This window comes from Oncorhynchus kisutch, linkage group LG21 (genome assembly GCF_002021735.2).
Source record: "Oncorhynchus kisutch isolate 150728-3 linkage group LG21, Okis_V2, whole genome shotgun sequence".
Lineage (NCBI taxonomy): Eukaryota > Metazoa > Chordata > Actinopteri > Salmoniformes > Salmonidae > Oncorhynchus > Oncorhynchus kisutch.
Window position 1 is genome coordinate 33,862,777 of NC_034194.2, and position 20,914 is coordinate 33,883,690.

The 20,914-nt window shown below is 42.9% G+C and overlaps 1 protein-coding gene across 3 annotated transcripts in view; it reads right to left on the reverse strand.

Moving 5' to 3' along the window:
• Positions 1-20,914, reverse strand: part of LOC109866342 (dynein heavy chain 8, axonemal) — a 63,591-nt gene that overhangs the window by 41,050 nt on the left and 1,627 nt on the right. The window contains exons 6-50 of one of the 3 annotated variants that reach the window (XM_031800080.1): positions 19,537-19,700; positions 19,225-19,401; positions 18,994-19,107; positions 18,798-18,905; positions 18,532-18,633; positions 18,298-18,444; positions 18,008-18,205; positions 17,789-17,865; positions 17,378-17,477; positions 17,153-17,272; positions 16,907-17,042; positions 16,623-16,810; positions 16,466-16,546; positions 16,231-16,347; positions 16,015-16,134; positions 15,470-15,611; positions 15,263-15,360; positions 15,063-15,169; positions 14,816-14,915; positions 14,605-14,734; positions 14,224-14,396; positions 13,655-13,781; positions 13,253-13,488; positions 13,053-13,157; positions 12,812-12,925; positions 11,788-11,850; positions 11,536-11,636; positions 10,466-10,603; positions 10,066-10,306; positions 9,682-9,881; positions 9,411-9,564; positions 6,042-6,205; positions 5,870-5,972; positions 5,679-5,783; positions 5,127-5,288; positions 4,736-4,960; positions 4,444-4,616; positions 4,173-4,351; positions 3,383-3,570; positions 3,182-3,268; positions 2,949-3,056; positions 2,727-2,861; positions 2,437-2,598; positions 2,019-2,265; positions 1,527-1,768 (exon numbers count right to left, since the gene is read on the reverse strand). In XM_031800080.1, coding sequence (XP_031655940.1) covers positions 1,527-1,768; positions 2,019-2,265; positions 2,437-2,598; positions 2,727-2,861; positions 2,949-3,056; positions 3,182-3,268; positions 3,383-3,570; positions 4,173-4,351; positions 4,444-4,616; positions 4,736-4,960; positions 5,127-5,288; positions 5,679-5,783; positions 5,870-5,972; positions 6,042-6,205; positions 9,411-9,564; positions 9,682-9,881; positions 10,066-10,306; positions 10,466-10,603; positions 11,536-11,636; positions 11,788-11,850; positions 12,812-12,925; positions 13,053-13,157; positions 13,253-13,488; positions 13,655-13,781; positions 14,224-14,396; positions 14,605-14,734; positions 14,816-14,915; positions 15,063-15,169; positions 15,263-15,360; positions 15,470-15,611; positions 16,015-16,134; positions 16,231-16,347; positions 16,466-16,546; positions 16,623-16,810; positions 16,907-17,042; positions 17,153-17,272; positions 17,378-17,477; positions 17,789-17,865; positions 18,008-18,205; positions 18,298-18,444; positions 18,532-18,633; positions 18,798-18,905; positions 18,994-19,107; positions 19,225-19,401; positions 19,537-19,700 — 6,458 coding nt within the window. Of the gene's footprint in view, positions 1-1,526; positions 1,769-2,018; positions 2,266-2,436; positions 2,599-2,726; positions 2,862-2,948; positions 3,057-3,181; positions 3,269-3,382; positions 3,571-4,172; positions 4,352-4,443; positions 4,617-4,735; positions 4,961-5,126; positions 5,289-5,678; positions 5,784-5,869; positions 5,973-6,041; positions 6,206-9,410; positions 9,565-9,681; positions 9,882-10,065; positions 10,307-10,465; positions 10,604-11,535; positions 11,637-11,787; positions 11,851-12,811; positions 12,926-13,052; positions 13,158-13,252; positions 13,489-13,654; positions 13,782-14,223; positions 14,397-14,604; positions 14,735-14,815; positions 14,916-15,062; positions 15,170-15,262; positions 15,361-15,469; positions 15,612-16,014; positions 16,135-16,230; positions 16,348-16,465; positions 16,547-16,622; positions 16,811-16,906; positions 17,043-17,152; positions 17,273-17,377; positions 17,478-17,788; positions 17,884-18,007; positions 18,206-18,297; positions 18,445-18,531; positions 18,634-18,797; positions 18,906-18,993; positions 19,108-19,224; positions 19,402-19,536; positions 19,701-20,914 lie in introns of those variants that run through there. The other 2 variants (XR_004204603.1, XM_031800079.1) reach the window with 2 other exon arrangements.

Genomic DNA, 20,914 nt, shown 5'->3' on the forward strand with positions numbered 1-20,914 from the left:
CCAAGCTCGTCATCAAGCTCGAGACCCTGGGTCTCGACCCCGCCCTGTGCAACTGGGTACTGGACTTCCTGACGGGCCGCCCCCAGGTGGTGAGGGTAGGCAACAACATCTCCTCCCCGCTGATCCTCAACACTGGGGCCCCACAAGGGTGCGTTCTGAGCCCTCTCCTGTACTCCCTGTTCACCCACGACTGCGTGGCCACGCACGCCTCCAACTCAATCATCAAGTTTGCGGACGACACAACAGTGGTAGGCTTGATTACCAACAACGACGAGACGGCCTACAGGGAGGAGGTGAGGGCCCTCGGAGTGTGGTGTCAGGAAAATAACCTCACACTCAACGTCAACAAAACTAAGGAGATGATTGTGGACTTCAGGAAACAGCAGAGGGAACACCCCCATCCACATCGATGGAACAGTAGTGGAGAGGGTAGCAAGTTTTAGGTTCCTCAGCATACACATCACAGACAAACTGAATTGGTCCACTCACACAGACAGCATCGTGAGGAAGGCGCAGCAGCGCCTCTTCAACCTCAGGAGGCTGAAGAAATTCGGCTTGTCACCAAAAGCACTCACAAACTTCTACAGATGCACAATCGAGAGCATCCTGGCGGGCTGTATCACCGCCTGGTATGGCAACTGCACCGCCCTCAACCGTAAGGCTCTCCAGAGGGTAGTGAGGTCTGCACAACGCATCACCGGGGGCAAACTACCTGCCCTCCAGGACACCTACACCACCCGATGCTACAGGAAGGCCATAAAGATCATCAAGGACATCAACCACCCGAGCCACTGCCTGTTCACCGCGCTGTCATCCAGAAGGCGAGGTCAGTACAGGTGCATCAAAGCTGGGACCGAGAGACTGAAAAACAGCTTCTATCTCAAGGCCATCAGACTGTTAAACAGCCACCACTAACATTGAGTGGCTACTGCCAACACACTGTCAACGACACTGACTCTACTCCAGCCACTTTAATAATGGGAATTGATGGGAAATGATGTAAATATATCACTAGCCACTTTAAACAATGCTACCTTATATAATGTTACTTACCCTACATTATTCATCTCATATGCATACGTAGATACTGTACTCTATATCATCGACTGCATCCTTATGTAACACATGTATCACTAGCCACTTTAACTATGCCACTTTGTTTACATACTCATCTCATATGTATATACTGTACTCGATACCATCTACTGTATCTTGCCTATGCTCCTCTGTACCATCACTCATTCATATATCCTTATGTACATATTCTTTATCCCCTTACACTGTGTATAAGACAGTAGTTTTTTGGAATTGTTAGTTAGATTACTTGTTCGTTATTACTGCATTGTCGGAACTAGAAGCACAAGCATTTCGCTACACTCGCATTAACATCTGCTAACCATGTGTATGTTACAAATAAAATTTGATTTGATTTGATTTGAAGTCTTACACTATCCACACAGAGTATATTAATATGGAACACTTTGACCATAACATGGATGGTTTGTGTTATTGCATAAGACCTATACCTGCAGTATAGGCCTCCAGCTGAGAGCCGAGGAGCTCATAAAGACCATGCCCACGCGGGATACGGTGGCTGGGGAGGCGTTGTCCATGTTGTGCACCTCAAACACCAGCTTACAGGCCGGGGACATGACGATCCTATCACCGTTGGCCAGGGTCAGGGTCTTGTTGTCATCCAGAACAGAGTTGAGGTTCTCAATCCAGATGGCGTCCACAGGGCCGTCCAGGACTATCCAGATGTTCTCTCCTACAACAAAAAGGGGTGAGTTTCCCAAAAACATATTTAACATGGTACTTAGTTTGTTCACCCACAGAAGATTGACTAGCCAACATAAATGTTTCTAATTGTTACTCTCTTGGAAGCTCTGTGGCTGGGTCGTCGAGAGAAAACCCTTATTCAGAGGTTGGACCATTTGAACACTGCTTCATCTGCTCACAGATGGTAAAACCATATCAATATTGTATCCCAAGGTGCATTCAGAGTCAGACAGTTGTACCCTTCTTGGTTTTTAAAGTCTTCCTCCACAGCGTGGAGAAGATGCCGTCAGTCCAGTCGTTAGTGGCGGCGTCCAAACGCCCAAACATCTGGGGGGCCGTGATGGCCTTGGGGTTCATCCTCATCTCCCTGTGGGGCGTTCCGCACTCGCTCAAGGCCCGCATCAGGATGTTGATGACTGCGGTCTTCCCGGCCCCACTGGGGCCGAGTGTCATCAGGCCGTGACGCACACGCGACGATTCGTAAAGCTGACACACACAACAGCACATTTTTATTTCAGCCTCTTTGGAGGGTAACTGTATTTTTTTTATTTTATCAATCATTTAAACATACATTCACATTGTGTATATACTGTATATCTTTGGTTACACACCAGTGCATTCAGAACTTGTGACTAAACACAGAAGTAAAAGTGTCACCTGAACAAGTTTGAGGTTCCACGAAGGGTGGTTAACAAGGCCTGCCAGCTCCACCTGGTTGGCCACGGCAACCTGCAGCTCAGCGTAGGTGCTCCCGTCCAGCTGGATCCCCGGGAACAGATCACTGATCAGACTGAGGAAGAGAGGCTCGTCCTCATCCACCTGGCAGGGAGAAGCACCAAAGAGACAAAATATGTTAGCATCCGCATGCTAAAACCATGTTAGCATTAGCATGCTAAAAACATACTAATGAGGATCAATCATTTTGCTGATGATGTCTCTTTTCATACCAGTTTGGAGAGGTTCATGTCACGCAGAACTCTCATCACAATGCTGGACTCTGTGTCTTGAGGTCGGGCTCTCTTATTGGCCCCCAGGGTTCTCAACACAGACAGGATGTTCCTCAGACCAAAGTCATAGTGGACCTGATAGGATGGATTGACTGTCAGTCTCAGTGTAGCAGTTAATTTATTCTTGTTCTTTCAGACAGGAATGACTGCCTCTGCATTCACCTGCTTTGTCAGTTGCTCCTCGCACAGTTTGTAGAGCACAAAGAACTTCTGTGCCAAGACAACGTTTTCAATGAAACCGCAGCTGGCCAATTTCACCCTCATGATGATCTGGAAAACAATGAGGAACACATTGTTGACCGACAGCTAAGACACAGTAGGTTGCAATCCCATATGGTTAAAGGAACTCTTTGCCCAGTATGGTAGTTGACTGGAGGGAAGGGAACTCAACCCACCTGTCTGTCCGGCACCATCATGGACACAGTCCTGAACTGAACTTTCAGGTTCTCTGGCAACTCCTGACGCCCAGCATAACCAGGGTTCTATGAAATAACAAGAAAACATGTTGGTATTCAAAAGCTTTATACATGCTGCTTGTCAAAGTGCTTGTACTCAGTGACTAATGGCAAAGCTGTGCTGTCTTGCCTCCCACTCACCATGGTGATAAACAGCCCAAATTCTGGGTTCAGACTGACTAAGTCTCCGTCGGTGAAGATGAATTGTGTTTTGCGGTCTTTACGGGATGAGAGAACAATGTAGATCTGCTGTGCAGCTACAGACAGCACAGGCAAGTCAATTCTGTTGAACTCGTCAAAGCAGCCCCAGGAGCCAGACTGGGCAAGACCTGGAAGTAAGCAGAAGACCGACATTAACAACTGACACTAGGCCAGGTGTTCCCAAACTTTTTAACTCGGGGGCCCCCCTTCCAGCATTGGGGAACATCCCGTGCCCCCACTGCGCACGCACGTGCCACATCTACTTCTAAGAAAACTTTGCAGTTTTAAAGCAAATGTTCTTGCAATTCTATACATTTTGGCATGTCTAATGTGTATTCATGTGATATTTGAGTGACAAAAAAATTACAATATCTATGGGCTAAAAACCTTAAATAAAAAAACAGCTGACATGGGCTAGCTGATTTGGACATTTCTGGAAAAGTTATAAATAGCTCTCGAAAGTATGCAATGACTAACGTGACAAGAGGAACTGATTATGCACTACACGATTTCGACTATTACAACTTTCAAGAGTAAGTTTAAACCCGGACTGAGCCCCCCCCTCCCCCCTCCCCCATGCCGCAACATTTGAGAGCCACTGCATTGGACAATTGACAACTAACATTAGCATCCCAAAATGATAGCTAGCCCATAGAGAAGAGGGCACACCTCCAAATTGTTGCCATTGAGTTGACAAAATGAAATCAACTCAATTGCATTGATTGTTCACCTTTGTAGATTCTACCAAGTCCTCTGAAGTCCATCTGGTCAGAGCAGTTGAAGACCACCACGTATTTCCCCAGGCAGCGGCCCATGTCTTTAGTGGTCTCAGTCTTCCCTGTACCGGCTGGCCCGGCTGGGGCGCCGCCCATGCTCATGCCCAGAGCCTGAGACAGTGTGATGTAGCACCTATAAATGGATGGTTTGACATCATGGTTATTCAACATTTCACTAAGGAAAGATCTTCACCACACACACAAACACAAACCATCTTCTCTTGCCTGTCAGTTAAAGGGGTGATGACCAGACGGTCAGTGCAACCCAGGAATTCATTTTGGTAAACAAAATCGACGTCGGTAATGGACACTAAGACATGATCCAAGTCCTCCTTGAAGTAGAACCTGCTCTGCTTCAGCCACTCAAAGTCAGTGGTTGACTTGATGTGCATTTTGACCTGATAAGGAATAGCAAAGAATTAAAATATTTTGTGTTTTAACACAAAACCCAAAATGTAAATGTTCTAAAATGTAACTTAGAGACATAAGAATGTGTTTTTATTTTTCAGCGACTCACTAGGTCATCAAATATGTCCCTTTGGTGCACATGGATTGTGACCAGTGTCTCGAACTTGATACGATCAAATTTGGTCAGGTCATGGGTGGTCTGTGAAATCAGTGTGTTGAGCAGATCCAGGAACTTCTGGTTGGTAGTTGGCATGATCTTCTTGTCGTCTTTGGCGTTGCGCAGCGCCTCCTCCGAGTCCCGTGTCCACAGCATCTGGATGCCAAGCAGGCCCACCTGAGAAAACAAAGTTATCAACGATACACTTATTCTAATTACATATATTTTTGACAACTGATCGATCCTATGATTCAACAATTGATCCTGAGTTGACAATTGATCCTAGATGGATATTCTTCATCATTCTGTTTCATATAATGGATTTCTAGGTTTCTCTCCCCACCTGTGCTTGGAACTGGTTGAGGAAGGTGAGGAGCTGAAAGCCTGAGTCGTTGATCTGGAGATCAGCAGCCTTGATGACAGAGTGTAGAGAGGACTGTTGCTGCATCTGCAGCTCTCCCAGCCACAGCTCCACAGGCCCCCTTGCCATCACTGGGTGGTCCAGCTGCAAACGCATGGACAGACACGTGAGCTGTCACTCACACACACAGACACACGCAGACAAATGCATATGCACGCACACACAGAGGGTGGCGAAAGGTTCCATTCGAATCTCGGAGCTGAAAAGGGGAAACAATATGTTGATGTGCCCTTGAGCAAGGCACTATACCGTAATTGCTCCAGGGTTTCTGTTGATAATGGCTGGCCCTTGCCCCACGCTCTGAGGGAGAGTTGGGATATGCAAAAAAAACAGATTTCCAATTCACACCTATGAAATAGGACAAAAATAAGCACCTACCAAATAATATTATTACACACACACACACACACACACACACACACACACACGATCATAGTAAGTATTGCATTTGATCATACTGATAATGTTGCATACCGGCACTTTCTCTCCCTCTTGTGAAATGACAGCCAAAATCTTGTCATAATCTTTGGCGTGGAATTCCACTTCGTTGACATTGTCAAACACACCAAGGAGATGAGGCTGGAAAAGAGAGTTTCCCTTATCTGAGACATTGTGCATCTCTTATTATTTAGACAAATCTCTGCTGTTCTAAGAGCTGTTGTTACCTGAATTGTGTGTGGATCGCTAGCTTGTCCCAGGATTTCTAAAAGGGAGGGATCAGACACAAAGAAGAACCTGGGGAACTGGAGCCTCTTTTTCTCCAGGTACCTGTTGAGTTCAAGTAACGTAGTCAGTTGAAAGAGTAAGCTGCTAATGCTAAACAGTCTTTATCCGTACCCAGTGAGAGACTTCTGACAAAGCTCCAGCTGCTCCTGGAGGTGAGGCAGCAGCTGACCCATGGTCTCGTCTCCCACGCAGCACTGCACTACGTTGGGGATCTCATGGGCACGCTGCATGATCTTGATCCACGACTTATCAATGTTCTGGAAGCGCTTGGCTTCCTAAAGCAAAATAAAATGTCAGAATCAGAATGAGAAACAGAAAATTTTAGTATATTGGCATGCAACACATGATTGCTGGGAAAATGTATTAAAATTGAAGACATACAGTCGTGGCCAAAAGTTCTGAGAATGACACAACTATTCATTTTTACAAAGTCCGCTGCCTCAGTTTGTATGATGGCAATTTGCATATACTCCAGAATGTTATGAAGAGTGATCAGATGAATTGCAATTAATTGCAAAGTCCCTCTTTGCCATGCAAATGAACTGAATCTCCAAAAAACATTTCCACTGCATTTCAGCCCTGCCACAAAAGGACCAGCTGACATCATGTCAGTGATGCTCTTGTTAACACAAGTATGAGTGTTGACGAGGACAAGGCTGGAGATCACTCTGTCATGCTGATTGAGTTCGAATACCAGACTGGAAGCTTCAAAAGGAGGGTGGTGCTTGAAATCATTTTACTTCCTCTGTCAACCATGGTTACCTGCAAGGAAACACGTGCCGTCACCATTGCTTTGCACAAAAAGGGCTTCACAGGCAAGGATATTGCTGCCAGTAAGATTGCACCCATTTATCGGATCATCAAGAACTTCAAGGAGAGCAGTTCAATTGTTGTGAAGAAGGCTTCAGGGTGCCCAAGAAAGTCCAGCAAGTGCCAGGACGTCTCCTAAAGTTGATTCAGCTGCGGTACACCACCAGTACAGAGCTTGCTCAGGAATGGCAGTAGGCAGGTGTGAGTGCACAGTGAGGCGAAGACTTTTAGAGGATGGCCTGGTGTCAAGAAGGGCAGCAAAGAAGCCACTTCTCTCCAGGAAAAACATCAGGTACAGACTAATATTCTGCAAATGGTACAGGGATTGGACTGCTGAGGACTGGGGTAAAGTCATTTTCTCTGATGAATCCCCTTTCCGATTGTTTGGGGCATCTGGAGAAAAGCTTCTTGTCCGGAGAAGACAAGGTGAGCGCTACCATCAGTCCTTTGTCATGCCAACAGTATAGCATCCTGAGACCATTGATGTGTGGGGTTGCTTCTCAGCCAAGGGAGTTGTCTCACTCACAATTTTGCCTAAGAGAGCAACTTCTCCCAACCATCCAGAAACAGTTTGGTGACAATCAATGCCTTTTCCAGCATGATGGAGCACCTTGCCATAAGGCAAAACTAAGTGGCTCGGGGAACAAAACATCGATATTTTGCATCCATGGCCAGGAAGCTCCCCAGACCTTAATCCCACTGAGAATTTGTGGTCAATCCTCAAGAGGGGGGTGGACAAACAAAAAACCCACAAATTCTGACAAACTCCAAGCATTGATTATTCAAGAATGGGCTGACATCAGTCAGGATGTGGCCCAGAAGTTAATTGACAGCATGCCAGGGCGGATTGCAGAGGTCCTGAAAAAGAAGGGTCAACATGGCAAATACTGACTCTTTGCATCAACTTCATGTAATTGTCAATAAAAGCCATTGACACTCATGAAATGCTTGTAATTATACTTAAGTATTCCATAGTAACATCTGACAAATATATCTAAAGACATTGAAGCAGCAAACTTTGTGAAAATTAACATTTGTGTAATTCTCAAAACTTTTGGCCACGACTGTACAGTACCAGTCAAAATTTGGACACACCTACTCATTCAAGGGTTGTCCTTTAATCTTACTATTTTCCACATTCTAGAATAATAGTGAAGATGTCAAAACTATGAAAAAACACACATGGAATCATGTAGTAACCAAAAAGTGTTAAACAAATCAAACTATATTTTATTTTTGAGATTATTCAAAGTAGCCACCCTTTCCCTTGATGACAGCTTTGCACAATCTTGGCATTCTCTCAACCAGCTTCATGAGGTAGTCACCTGTAATGCATTTCAATTAAAAAGCGTGCCTTGTTAATGTGTTTGAGCCAATCAGTTGTGTTGTGACAAGATATGGGTGGTATACAGAAGACAGCCCTATTTAGTAAAAGACCAAGTAAAAGACCAAGTCCATTATAGCAAGAACAGCTCAAATAAGCAAAGAGAAAAGACATAAAGGTCAGTCAATCCGGAAAATGTCAAGAACTTTTAAAGTTTCTTCAAGTGCAGTCGCAAAAACTATCAAGCGCTGATGAAACTGGCTCTCATAAGGACCGCCACAGGAAAGGAAGACCCAGAGTTACCTCTGCTGAAGAGGATAAGTTCATTAGAGTTAACTGCACCCGAGATAGCAGCCCAAATAAATGCTTCACAGAGCTCAAGTAACACCCACATCTCAACATCAACTGTTCAGAGGAGACTGTGGAAATCTGGCCTTCATGGTCAAATTGCTGCAAATAAACCACTACTAAAGGACACCAATAAGAAGAAGAGACTTGCAATGGACATTAGACAGGAGGAATCTGTGCTTTGGTCTGATGGATCCAAATGTGCGATTTTAGGTTCCAACCGCTGTGTCTTTGTGAGACACAGAGTAGGTGAACGGATGATCTCCGCATGTGTGATTCCCACCGTGAAGCATGGAGGAAGTGTGATGTGTGGGGGTGCTTTGTTGGTGACACTGTCAGTGATTTATTTAGAATTCAAGGCAAACTTAACCAGCATGGCTACCACAGCATTCTGCAGCGACTCGCCATCCCATCTGGTTTGCGCTTAGTGGGACTATAATTATTTTTTCAACAGGACAATGACCCAAAACACACCTCCAGGCTGTTTAAGGCCTATTTGACCAATAAGGAAGAAGGAGAGCGATGGTGCTGCATCAGATGAGATGGTTTGGGATGAGATGGACCGCAGAGTGAAGGAAAAGCAGCCAATATGTGGGAACTCCTTAGGGACTGTTGGAAAATCATTCCTCATGAAGCTGGTGGAGAGAATGCCAAGATTCTGCAAAGCTGTCAAGGCAAAGGGTGGCTACTTTGAAGAATCTAAAATATATTTTGATTTGCTTAACACTTTTTTGGTTACTACATGATTCCATATGTGTTATTTCATAGTTTTGATGTCTTCACTATTATTCTACAATGTAGAAAATAGTAAAAAATGAACAAAAACCCTTTAAAGTGTAGGTGTGTCCAAGCTTTTGACCGTATGTTTGAATATTGTGCAATATTCCTTATGTTTTGCTACACAAGAGCTGAGTTCATAAAGTGTGGAGATCTTTTATATGATCAAGATGCATAAATCAAATGTTTTGCTAATCTGCAGATGGGCAGTTTTGCAGTACCTGTGGCAGTTGTTTGGCAATGTCACCTCCCACGAACACAGCCTCCAAATACACCCAAAGGTTCTGGACGATAAGCCACTGCTCAATAATGTCAGATGAAGTAGACAGCTTGAAGACCCAGTTCTGAATGTCTTTCTTGAACGGAGCATTGTATCTATGCAAAGATATAAGGGCAAGGTAAGATTCTGGCAGCATTACCATTCTACCAACAACAAAACCTGACTTTGATCAACTGAAGGTGATTATCGATACCCAAGTCAGTTGTTCATACCTGTTGCTCAGCAATGATCCCAGCAGCATCAAACTATCCTCCATGGTAGCGACTATCTCAGAGGTCTCTGTACCTTTCAGCATTAGCTCTCCTCGGCCCTTGAAGGTCATGAAACTCAGAGACTGACTGGACCATACATCCACCACCTGGGCCAGCTTGGCCTCGATGTCCTTCTCCTTGACCGCCGAGATGCAGATATCCTGAGGCGGCACAAGACATGACAGTTAACATGTCAAACAGTGGGGAAGACCACTACAGAAACCCTACATCAAAGATTAAATCATGCTTTAAGCCTGTAAATAACAAATATTAGCAAGCAAACATGCATCATCATGGATTTTCCTGTAATAAATATTTAACTGAATTGTGTATTATAACACTCACCTCGATATCCTCCTTGTATTTCAACAGGTTTGCCTCCATGATGTTCTGCAGGGCGAAAGTGTCTGACTCCACCTCAAACTTTTTGCCCGTCAGGCCGGTGATGCGGTCCCAGTGCCTCTGCTTCATGGCCTTGTTGGCCATCATCTCCAGCAGGGGGCAAGACTCGCTGAAGTCATCGATCCTCTTCTTCAGGTCCAAAAATGCCTGCCAGTCCTTCAGGCCTTTGGGCAGCTTCTTACACCTAGTGGTCAAACGATCTGTTACATCTCAACAACAGTAGACACACAAAAAAACTGTGTGAAACAAGAAGGTACTGTCCAATAAAACAAACAAATTTTCATTTCGCGCCCTAATGAATACGGAAAGGAAACAACAAGGTCATTCTGAATCAGCAGAATACCTATTCTGGAAGTCCAAAAGCTCTGCATTGATCGCCTCAATGTCCACCTCTGTCCACAGAATGTCGTAGTATCCACTAATTTTGGCCATCACTGTGTCGTAGAGTCCATACAACTTCTGGAGTAAACTCAGCTCTTTTCTATGGTGAAAAAAGAAATAGGATCATCTTTATCGTGTCATCTATCTACCTACACTGTTGATGAGTGTTGACCATCATAGACATTCATTATTTCAGTGATATCATTGTTCTACAAGTTACAACCAATGATGTATTGTATATAAACCTAGATTACCTATAAGTATGTCTAAATATGTGGTGTACTGTATATACACTCAGTGTGCAATTTATTAGGTACACCACCCAGTTTACGAAAATGGTTAGCTCCAGTGAGTCATGTGGCCGTGGTGTGCTATATACAGCAGGCAGAGATCCATTTAGGCATTCAGTTACTGTTCGATTGAACATTGAGAGTGGTATGATCGTCCGGGCGGTAGAGGTGGTGTAATGGTGTGGGGAATGTTTTCCTCCTGTCACAAGTTAGTTCCCAAGGTACACAATGAGGAACATTTCCATGCTCTGATGAATTCAAGCTGTTCTGGAGGCAAAGGGGGGTCTTACTGTCACACCCTGACCATAGTTTGCTTTGTATGTTTCTATGTTTTGTTTGGTCAGGGTGTGATCTGAGTGGGCATTCTATGTTGTGTGTCTAGTTTGTCTGTTTCTGTGTTTGGCCTGATATGGTTCTCAATCAGAGGCAGGTGTTAGTCATTGTCTCTGATTGGGAACCATATTTAGGTAGCCTGTTTGGTGTTGGGTTTTGTGGGTGATTGTTTCCTGTGTTAGTGTTTGTGCCATACAGGACTGGTTTGGGGTTTTCACATTTATTGTTTTGTAGTTTGTTCATGTAGTTTTTCTTATAAAAAAAACATGAACTTCAACCACGCTGCGTATTGGTCCGCCTCTCCTTCAACGGAAGAATCCCGTTACACTTACCCAGTACTAAATGGGTGTACCTAATAAATTGGCAACTGAGTGTAAGTCTATGGTGAATAACATCCATTACAATGTACCGTGTTTTTTGCAGAGCCTCATAATCTGTGACTGGTAAACCAAATAGCTGCTCTCCTGACGAGTAGGTGATGAATTTCCTCCACAGGTCGTCAAATCTGGCCTGAAAATATGGAGGAAAAGAAAAACACCCATGACGCATGCAACACATCTGTGAAGATTACTTGCTGTAAAACCCTTTTGTGTGTGTTAATGCGCGTCATGTGAAAGACGTGTGTGTGTGTGTGATGTAGTGATATGTGTGTTAGTGTTACCTGGCAGATCTGCAGCCTAGTGCTGGCCTCGTTGGGAATTATCCCAGGCACCATTGGGCCTTCCTGCAACAAACAATGACCCCAAGAATGACCTACAGTTAATTCGGAAATTATTCAGACCCTTTGACTTTTTCAGCATTTTGTTACTTTCTAGCCTTATTCTAAAATTTATTAAATTAAACATGTTCCTCATCAATCTACACACAATACCCCATAATGGCAAAGCATAAACTGTTTTTTCAATAAAACATTTTTTTTATTAACAATGAAAAACAGAAATACCATATTTACATATGTATTCAGACCCTTTGCTTTGAGACTCAAAATTGAGCTCAGATGCATCCTGTTTCCATTGATCATCCTTGAGATTTTTCTACAACTTGATTGGATGGTTGTCCTTCTGGGTGGTTATCCCATCTCCACAGAGGAGCTCTGTCAGAGTGACCATCGGGTTCTTGGGCACCTCCCTGACCAAGGCCCTTCGCCCCCGATTTCTCAGTTTGGCCGTGCTGCCAGCACTTGATGGTTCCAAACTTCTTCCATTTAAGAATGATGGAGGCCACTGTGTTCTTGGAGACCTTCAATGCTGCAGATATTTTTTGGTACCCTTCCCCAGATCTGTGCTTCAACACAATTCTGTCCTTCTGCACTGTCAACTGTGGGACCTTATATAGGAAGGCATGTGCCTCCAAATCATGTCCAAACAATTGAATTTACCACAGGTGGACTCCAATCAAGTTGTAGAAACATCTCAAGGATGATCAATGGAAACAGGATGCACCTGAGCTCAATTTCGGGTCTCATAGCAAAGGGTCTGAATACATATGTAAATAAGGTATTTCCGTTTTTTATTTTTAATACATCTGCTAAAATGTAAAAAAAACGATGTAATTCCATTTTAGAATAAGGCTGTAACATAAGAAAATGTGGGAAAATGGAAGGGGTCTGAATACTTTCCGAATGCACTGTATCTACTGTATGGTAACTGAAGTAAATAAATACAATGTGTTTATTTCTTCTTTACCAGTTCATACTGATCTGTAAACATCACAACATCCTTTTGGAAAACGGTGACTGATTCCAACAGGTTCCGTTTGAACTTGGGCTGCACACGAACCAGCTCGTCTTGCACTGATCTCTGGGGAAGCAAAATTGCTATTTTGACGCCATAACACTGTAGGTAATTCGTCAAACATCTACAACTGAGTTGCAAACATGAGTTATTCCATAGGATAAATGTATAGTGGTAAACTATTACAACGGACCGCCTTGGACTGCAGTTTGATGAAGGAGTATCTGAGAGTATCCACCCCCTCCGCTTCCTCTTTGGTCACCTCCACTTCAAATCTATTCAGAATCCCATAGGCTTCCTAGCAGATAGTATGAGAAAAGTACTTAACAAATGTGTCTGTGAAATCTTCTACCATTGCAATCCACAAATCACAAGCCGTAGTTTGACTTATACCTCAATGGGTCCCAGGGTCATGTCTATCTTGATCTCGGAGTCTCGTATTTTGGACAGGGCTTCCATGGCGAAACGCACATCCTCCAGGTCTGCGATAGGCCTGGAGAGCTTTTTCAGGTGTTCTCCAGTGAAAGTCATGATCTCCATCATTTTCTTTTTGTACTGCTCATTTAGGTACTTGCACAAGAGCTTCTTCCAGGCCTTTGCCTCGACTGTCAGAGACATCTTCAGCGGAGCTACAATCAAGGGAAATGATCACAAAATAAATAGCTGGCTAATTATTTGTGGTTTACAAAGTATCAAAGACTTGTGAAGCATTTACAGTATGTAGGCCTTATAAAGGGCTTATAAAGGTTTCATTAAGCCTTCATGAGTTAAAGGCCTAGTTCGTAAACGCCATACCTGTTGACATTTCAATGCACCCCAAAATAATGGTAGGCTTGATTTCATCAATCTCCTGTTCGAATGCCACATAGTGCAGGATTTCAGACTTGATCTGAGTCAGGTAGGGGTTGCTGTCCATGAACTCCTATTCAGAGAATAGTTAAGATTCCACAGGTTAGTGAGAAGGAAAAAAAACAACAACAAAAAACAATTGCACCGAATATGGGTGGCAGGTAGCCTAGCGTTATAGTGTTGGGCCAGTATCCGAAAGGTTGCTTGTTCGAATTCCCAAATCTGTCTATGTGTCCTTGAGCAAGTCACTTAACCCTAATTACTCCAGGGTCTACGTTGATAATGGCTGATCCTGGCCGTGACCCCAATCTCTGAAGGTGTCTCAGAGGAAGTTTGGATATACAACAAAAAAACGTTTCCAGTTCACACATGCGTATAATACAAACTTGCACATGTGTGAAATAGGACAAATATCAGCACCCACCAAATTATTATATTATTACATACCAACTTACTTAGTAGTAAACAAGCAAATAGTAACTAGAAAAAAAAGTTTGTGACTTGCATTGACACACCTTGACCTTAATCTGTCTGTCCTCAGCCCAGACCACCTTGAAGGGATGGAACTGCTTGAGAACATCACTGGCCGGTTTCCTCAGAGAGTTGACTGCTGATGTGAGGAGGACCACCAGCTTACAAATGTCCTTGTGTTCAGCTACGCTCTGATAGAAGTTCTTCAGCTTCCCTGCTGAGAAAACAACTCAAGTTAAATACTCATTCATGTCATCAATACTCATTGTGTAATCAATGTCAACACAATTCAAAGAACTCTGCAAAATACAGTATTCGATTTCCTGGGAAGTTGTATGATTCCTAATTCTAACAGTGAATTTTCCCAAGTGGAGATATGTACAATCTGTGTTTAGTGGTAAGATAAGATGGTGGCTGAATCTTACTGCCAGACTTGCGCTTGTCTTCATGGTGGTGCTCCTGTCCCCAACGGGCCACTCCCCGGCTCACCTCCAGCACCAGGTGGACCAGTCGGTTGATGGCCTGCTGGATGTCATCCAAACTGGGCACCATCACCTGGTGCAAAATGTAAAAATGTAATTATATATCATTGATTTGGGACTTTGTTATTTCAAATTGAATCTAAAATTAACTCACCACGTTGGGTATGGTCAGGTGGACTTCGGATTTGATAAAAGTCACCAGCTCCTCTGTGCTTGGTTGTGATTGGCTGAAACGTCCCTTTCTTGCTGACAAGCTGAACAGAGAAGTAAGACTCTTCAAAAATCTTTACACTCCTTGAAATTAGAATATCAGGCCAACATTTTGCACTATACAGCTGCAATGCATTTCTTTTAGCTAAACCAAGGGATAATACTCTACATGACAACTCATGCATAGTTACGTCGCAACGAAGATTCTTCTTTTCAAAGTGTCCAGAGATAACCTTGTTGCTTTGACCAAGGCGTCAAGTAGCTTTGTGCTGAACCAGGCGTACATCTCTTTGCACTCCTAGGATCAGGATTGTTGTTAAAAGCATTGAAGTGTCCTGTTCTCACAAATGTACAGTATATTTTGGTGGAGTCAGTGCAGGTAGATACTTACCTTCTCAAAGTCATCTTCTTTCTCAGATTCTTTGTCATCACTATGATCATCATCAATGGAGGTGTTAACTTCTTCTGAGAATGCCACATTCTTCCGCTCTGGAATACAAAATGACTTTACATTTAATGAGGATGTTTATGTATGAGTATGTTGATGGGATGAGATGTTAAGAGTTTCTGGTTCTTTACAGGGTTTTTCATGAAATACCTTTAACAATTGGTACTTCCACAGGTTTCTTGACTTCTTTTGACTCGTAAATAGTATTGAATATCTCAATCAGCTCCTTCACTGCCTCTTCAACATGTCTGCTTTTGTGGTCCAAAATGTCTGCCCACTCCTTTGACTGGTTCTACAAAACAGAGTCATAGCAATTTCATGGTAAGAATAAGAAATCAGGTAGGTAGTGCTTAGGGGGCGGTCATAGCAACTGATTAAAGCTGTAATTAACGATTAGGAATTATAAAAACTTTGGATCAGACAATTGTGTTATTTATACAATATTTATGTAACAACTGTTTTTAAAAACCTGCAATAATGTTGAAAGTCCAATAAACTAAAGTAAACTGTACACTGAGGTCTCCCCATTGCATTTACATAACTTACATGAGCAATTAGGGTTGAGTGCCTTGCTCCAAGACCACATCGACAGATTTTTCTCCAAGTCGGCTAGGGGATTCGAACCAGCAACCTTTCGGTTACGGGCCCAATGCTCATAAATGCTAGGCTACCTGCCGCCCATTGGATGGGCATACCTCATTGGTGCTGATGAGGCCTTGCAGTGACGAGGGCCTGTCCTCTGGGAGATCGATCAGCACAGTCTCTGAGATGTCTTGAAGGACGGCATCAATGTGCATCTCACAGATGTCTCGCACCTGAAGAGAAACATAAAGCAGAGCGCACGACTCAGCAACAAGTATTTAATTTGAACTAAATGCTCCACAATGATTACAGCAGTATTTTCAGTGTACCTTCTTTAGGAGATGGTTAAGTTCAGACATGGCGGTGTCAACATTATGAAAGAAGTTGTCCAAGATGAGAGATGACCAGTTGAGTAACACCAAGCCGTGGCGAAGCACAGACTCGACCTAAAGTGACCACAAACAACAGAAATGACTTTATGAGGTAATACTAGCTAGTCTCCAAACAGTGCCATTTCTCCTTCAAAGGATCATACTGTATTTTAGACCATTTTAACTTTCTTACATTTTTTATCTTGGATGCCATCAGGTTGTAGAAAACTGCAGGTATTTTCTCACAGGTGGCCTCGTAGTTGCACAGTAAAGTCTGCAATAATAAATCTGGGCAATATAGTTCTTCAATTCATTGAATGTCTGTGACTCTGCATTGTCTAGGATATTACCTCCAGTCGAAGTTTGTTGGCTTTCATCGACCACTCTGTCTTGACCAGACGCAGAGCCTGATCAGGAACCTCCAGACCCATCTTCAGCATGCACTTTGTCTCTCGCACTATCTCCGTGATTTTGGGATCGAAGTTGACGAGTAGTTTTCCTGTGTCCATGTGGCGGACTAATAAGGTTGCTTGTAAAGCTGTTAGCAAAGAAGGGGAAAGACGTGCATATTTTGTGAAATATGAGAAAAATTAATTAATTCAGATCAGATGAGACAAATGGATAGGCTACTGACCGTATTGGAGCTGTGAGACCTCCCTCATCCAGGCTCTGTGATAGAGAAGCTCAAACTCCACAAACACAGCTGCAGTCCGGTTGTACATTCTCACCACGTCCTTTCCCTCTGGACTCGACAGGATCTCTGAGTTTTTCTGTAGAAAGTGTTCGCAGTTAGTGTTGTTTCTCAGTAGATTAAATTCTTAGTAGATTTCTGAAACTGTAAGAGAAATCTTATAGGTCATGTTGTGAAGTTTGAACCTACCTCGATGTAGTGTATAGGTTCCTGTATGCTCCTGTAGAGCTGTCTGATCCAGAGGACTTTGCCAGCTATAGGGGGCATGTTCCTTGCCAATGGAGGATCCTCTCTGTGAATCTGGTAGAGCTGCATGGATAAAGAAAAACTGTGCTCAAGTCTGATCCATAATGCGTCTGTGCCTATAGGCTACCTGACCATTTTTAGGACTAAGGATTACATTTATAAACATACCTTCTTGACAGACTCCAGCTCTGAGACGTAGTGCTGAAGAATAAGCCCAACTGTGCTTGAGACTTCTGTCTTTAGACAGGGCATATTCAGCTTCTGAAATCTACAGACAATAACAAATATATGTCAAAGTAACATTTCCAGAGTTGGTTCTGAAAATTTTAAATATACCAGCATGCTAATTCCATTTGTGAGGTAGACTACTCTTACATGGCTCTACCCAACGAATGTAAGAGTGGTGCTGGTACATACTATATTTGCTATCATGTAAGGCTCTAGATTGCAGGGAATGGCGGTTACACGTGTAAAAAAAAAAAAAAAAATATCTGAGTCGAAAGTAGGGCACTGCCCCCTAAATTCCTGGGGAGAACCCGGTCTTATTTTTATTAAAATAGTTTGAGTGATATTTTCTACCTTTTCAGAAAAAACAAGGCATGCTGAGACGAGAGGATTTTGGAGAAACAGGAATTCATGAACATCTGGAGCTGGTTCTAAAGAAGATAAAGGACGACAACATCCTAGAATTAGGAATTAGAACTCTGACAACATGTTGAGCTGTGAGCTTTTCTTTGCCTACAAACAAAACAAAGCAGTTTAGACTCATTTACTCAAACCAAGTTGAATAAAACATGCCTCGAGGTTGCTTATCTGAACCATGAACTCTGCAAAGTCCACCTCAAACTCTGCTTTTCTGGGGGCCAGGATGTCATACTGCTTCTTCTTCATGGTCAAGTAGATGTTCTGGAACTTGGAAGCCAGAGTGTCTATACCCTCAATGGTGGACTGTCCCAGGACAGAGAAGGTCTTTACTGCAGTGATCATCCGAGTGATCTGAAAACAAGAAAGAAATCAATCTCAAATGTATAGCAGCAGGCCTTCTGTTTTTTTATGGAAAAGGTTGGCTGCATTAATGAGGTACACACCTTCTCCAGTCTCTTGCAGAAACCCTCAAACTTGCCAAAGATGTACATCTCTGACACCTCAAAGGGTTTCTCCCCAGGCCTCTCCAGGGTTTGTTTCTTTGTCTTATGGAAGCAGGACTGATACTCCCGGAACAAGTAGATACAGTCCTATCAACCCCCCAAAATGGTCAAAACTCAAACCTAGTGTAAATCAGGGGTAGAATTGACCATATTTTTGATGCCATCATCAGTCACCTGTATCTTTTTGATGATGTCTTGTGTATCCTGTTCCCAAATTCCAGAGGTGCCGTTGTCAGTAATGTATGCTCTACATGCTGTAACCATCTGATTTGTGACCTGAGTGACAAATATTACAACAACCAAGCTTTAAATACATGTGCTCCAATTCAATTCCATGTCAGTTCCCATAGCTGATAAAGCCAATTGGGTAATTTGTTAAAGAATTAATAATTCCATTCACTTTTTTATTATCTCTGATGGAATACAGAGAAAGTGCTTACTTTGATGAAGAGTGAAGTCATTCGTTCAGATGTATTGTAATATTGTGACACACTGTGGATCATTCGAATGGCATTGATAAGGTTCTGAATGCTCTTGGCCATGGTGACCTGAAATAAAACATGTTCACTTGTGAAATCAATTAGAATAAAACCTTTCAAATCAGAATAATAAAGACGAATTAATCATCTTATTTACCGGGTCACAGTTGTAGAGAGGTTGGCAGACTTTTTCGAGGGTGTACAGGAATTTCACATTATCCTTTGCCTCGTTAGCACAGTCGGTTATTCTGGCATCCAGCTCTCTCCACAACTAAAGTAAATAATATGTACCAACAACAGGAACATGTCAACATTTTGTTGGAGCATGTAATGGTAAACATTTCATTTTCATTGCCACTTCAGGAAGACAGTCAAGTGATGATAGTACCTTTAGAGTCTTGGAGCGGTTGATATTGAGTACATTGACCACGGCCTTGCACTCGGGGCCCTTGATGTGCTCAATGATAGAGTTGAACTTGGCCGACATTCTCTTCCAGTGCTCTAACTCAGTCAAAGGTCCTGAGGCATCAGCTTCTTTCCTCATTTGATCACTCTCTGTAAGGACCTGGGGGTCATAGAAATAGAGTTGAAGAACAGAAGACTTGAAGTGCTAAGGATTGGCAAGTACATTTTTTCACATTTGTGCCGTGTTACAGTATGTGTAGGTTCATAGTACATAGACAGTCATACTGTGTAGTACCTGCTCAATCTGTTTGTACCACATCATCAACGCTTCCTCGAGTTGATGCACCATGTCAACATCTGCTGCCGCTGCTTTTACGTCTTCAAAGGATACCAGCCTGGCGAATTCAATGTTTGAGGCCGTCTTCAGTTGAACAGTGCCTTCAATGCATGCTTGCATTCCTGCAGTACATCATACAAATCAAAGTGTTGCCTACGTTTAACAAACTGACTAGACTTGTTGTCAGCTCAAAATCATGCAGAATTTTTTTTTTGAATGATGCTGCAGGCCTACTGTGTGTGTACACTACTGTTAAAAAGTCACTTAGAGTCACTTAGAAATGTCTTTGTGTTTGAAAGAAAAGCAAACTGTTTGTCCATTAAAATAACATCACATTGATCAGAAATACAGTGTAGACATTGTTAATGTTGTAAATAACTATTGTAGCTGGAAATGGCTGATTTTATATGGAATAGCTACATAGGCGTACAGAGGCCCATTATCAGCAACCATCACTCCTGTGTTCCAATGGCACGTTGTTTTAGCTAATCCAAGTTTATCATTTTAAAAGGTTAACTGATCATTAGAAAACCCTTTTGCAATAATGTTAGCACAGCTGAAAACTGTTGTTCTGCTTAAAGAAGCAATACAACTGGCCTTCTTTAGACTAGTTTAGTATCTGGAGCATCAGCATTTGTGGGTTTGATTACAGGTTCAAAATGGCCAGAAACAAAGAACAGTCTATACTTGTTCTCAGAAATGAAGGCTATTCCATGTGAGAAATTGCCAAGAAACTGAAGATCTCGTACAACGTTGTGTACTACTCCCTTCACAGAACAGAGCAAACTGGCTCTAACCAGAATAGAAAGGAGGGGGAGACCCCGGTGCACAACTGAGTAAGAGGACAAGTACATTAGAGTGTCTAGTTTGAGAAACAGGCGCCTCACAAGTCCTCAACTGGCAGCTTCACCCGCAAAACACCCAACGTCAACAGTGAAGAGGCGACTCCGGGATGCTGGCCTTCTAGGCAGAGTTCCTCTGTCCGATGTCTGTTCTTTTGCCCATCTTAATCTTTTCTTTTTATTGGCCAGTCTGAGATATGGCTTTTTCTTTGCAACTCTGCCTAGAAGGCCAGCATCCCGGAGTCGCCTCTTCACTGTTGACATTGCGACTGGTGTTTTGCGGGTACTATTTAATTAAGCTTCCAGTTGAGGACTTCTATTCTGGTTCGAGCTGTATGAGATCTTCAGTTTCTTGGCAATTTCTTGGTTGCTGATAATGGGCCTCTGTACTACTATGTAGATATTACATTTTAAAAATCAGCCGTTTCCAGCTACAATAGTAATTTACAACATGAACAATGTCTACACTGTATTTCTGATCAATTTGTTGTTAT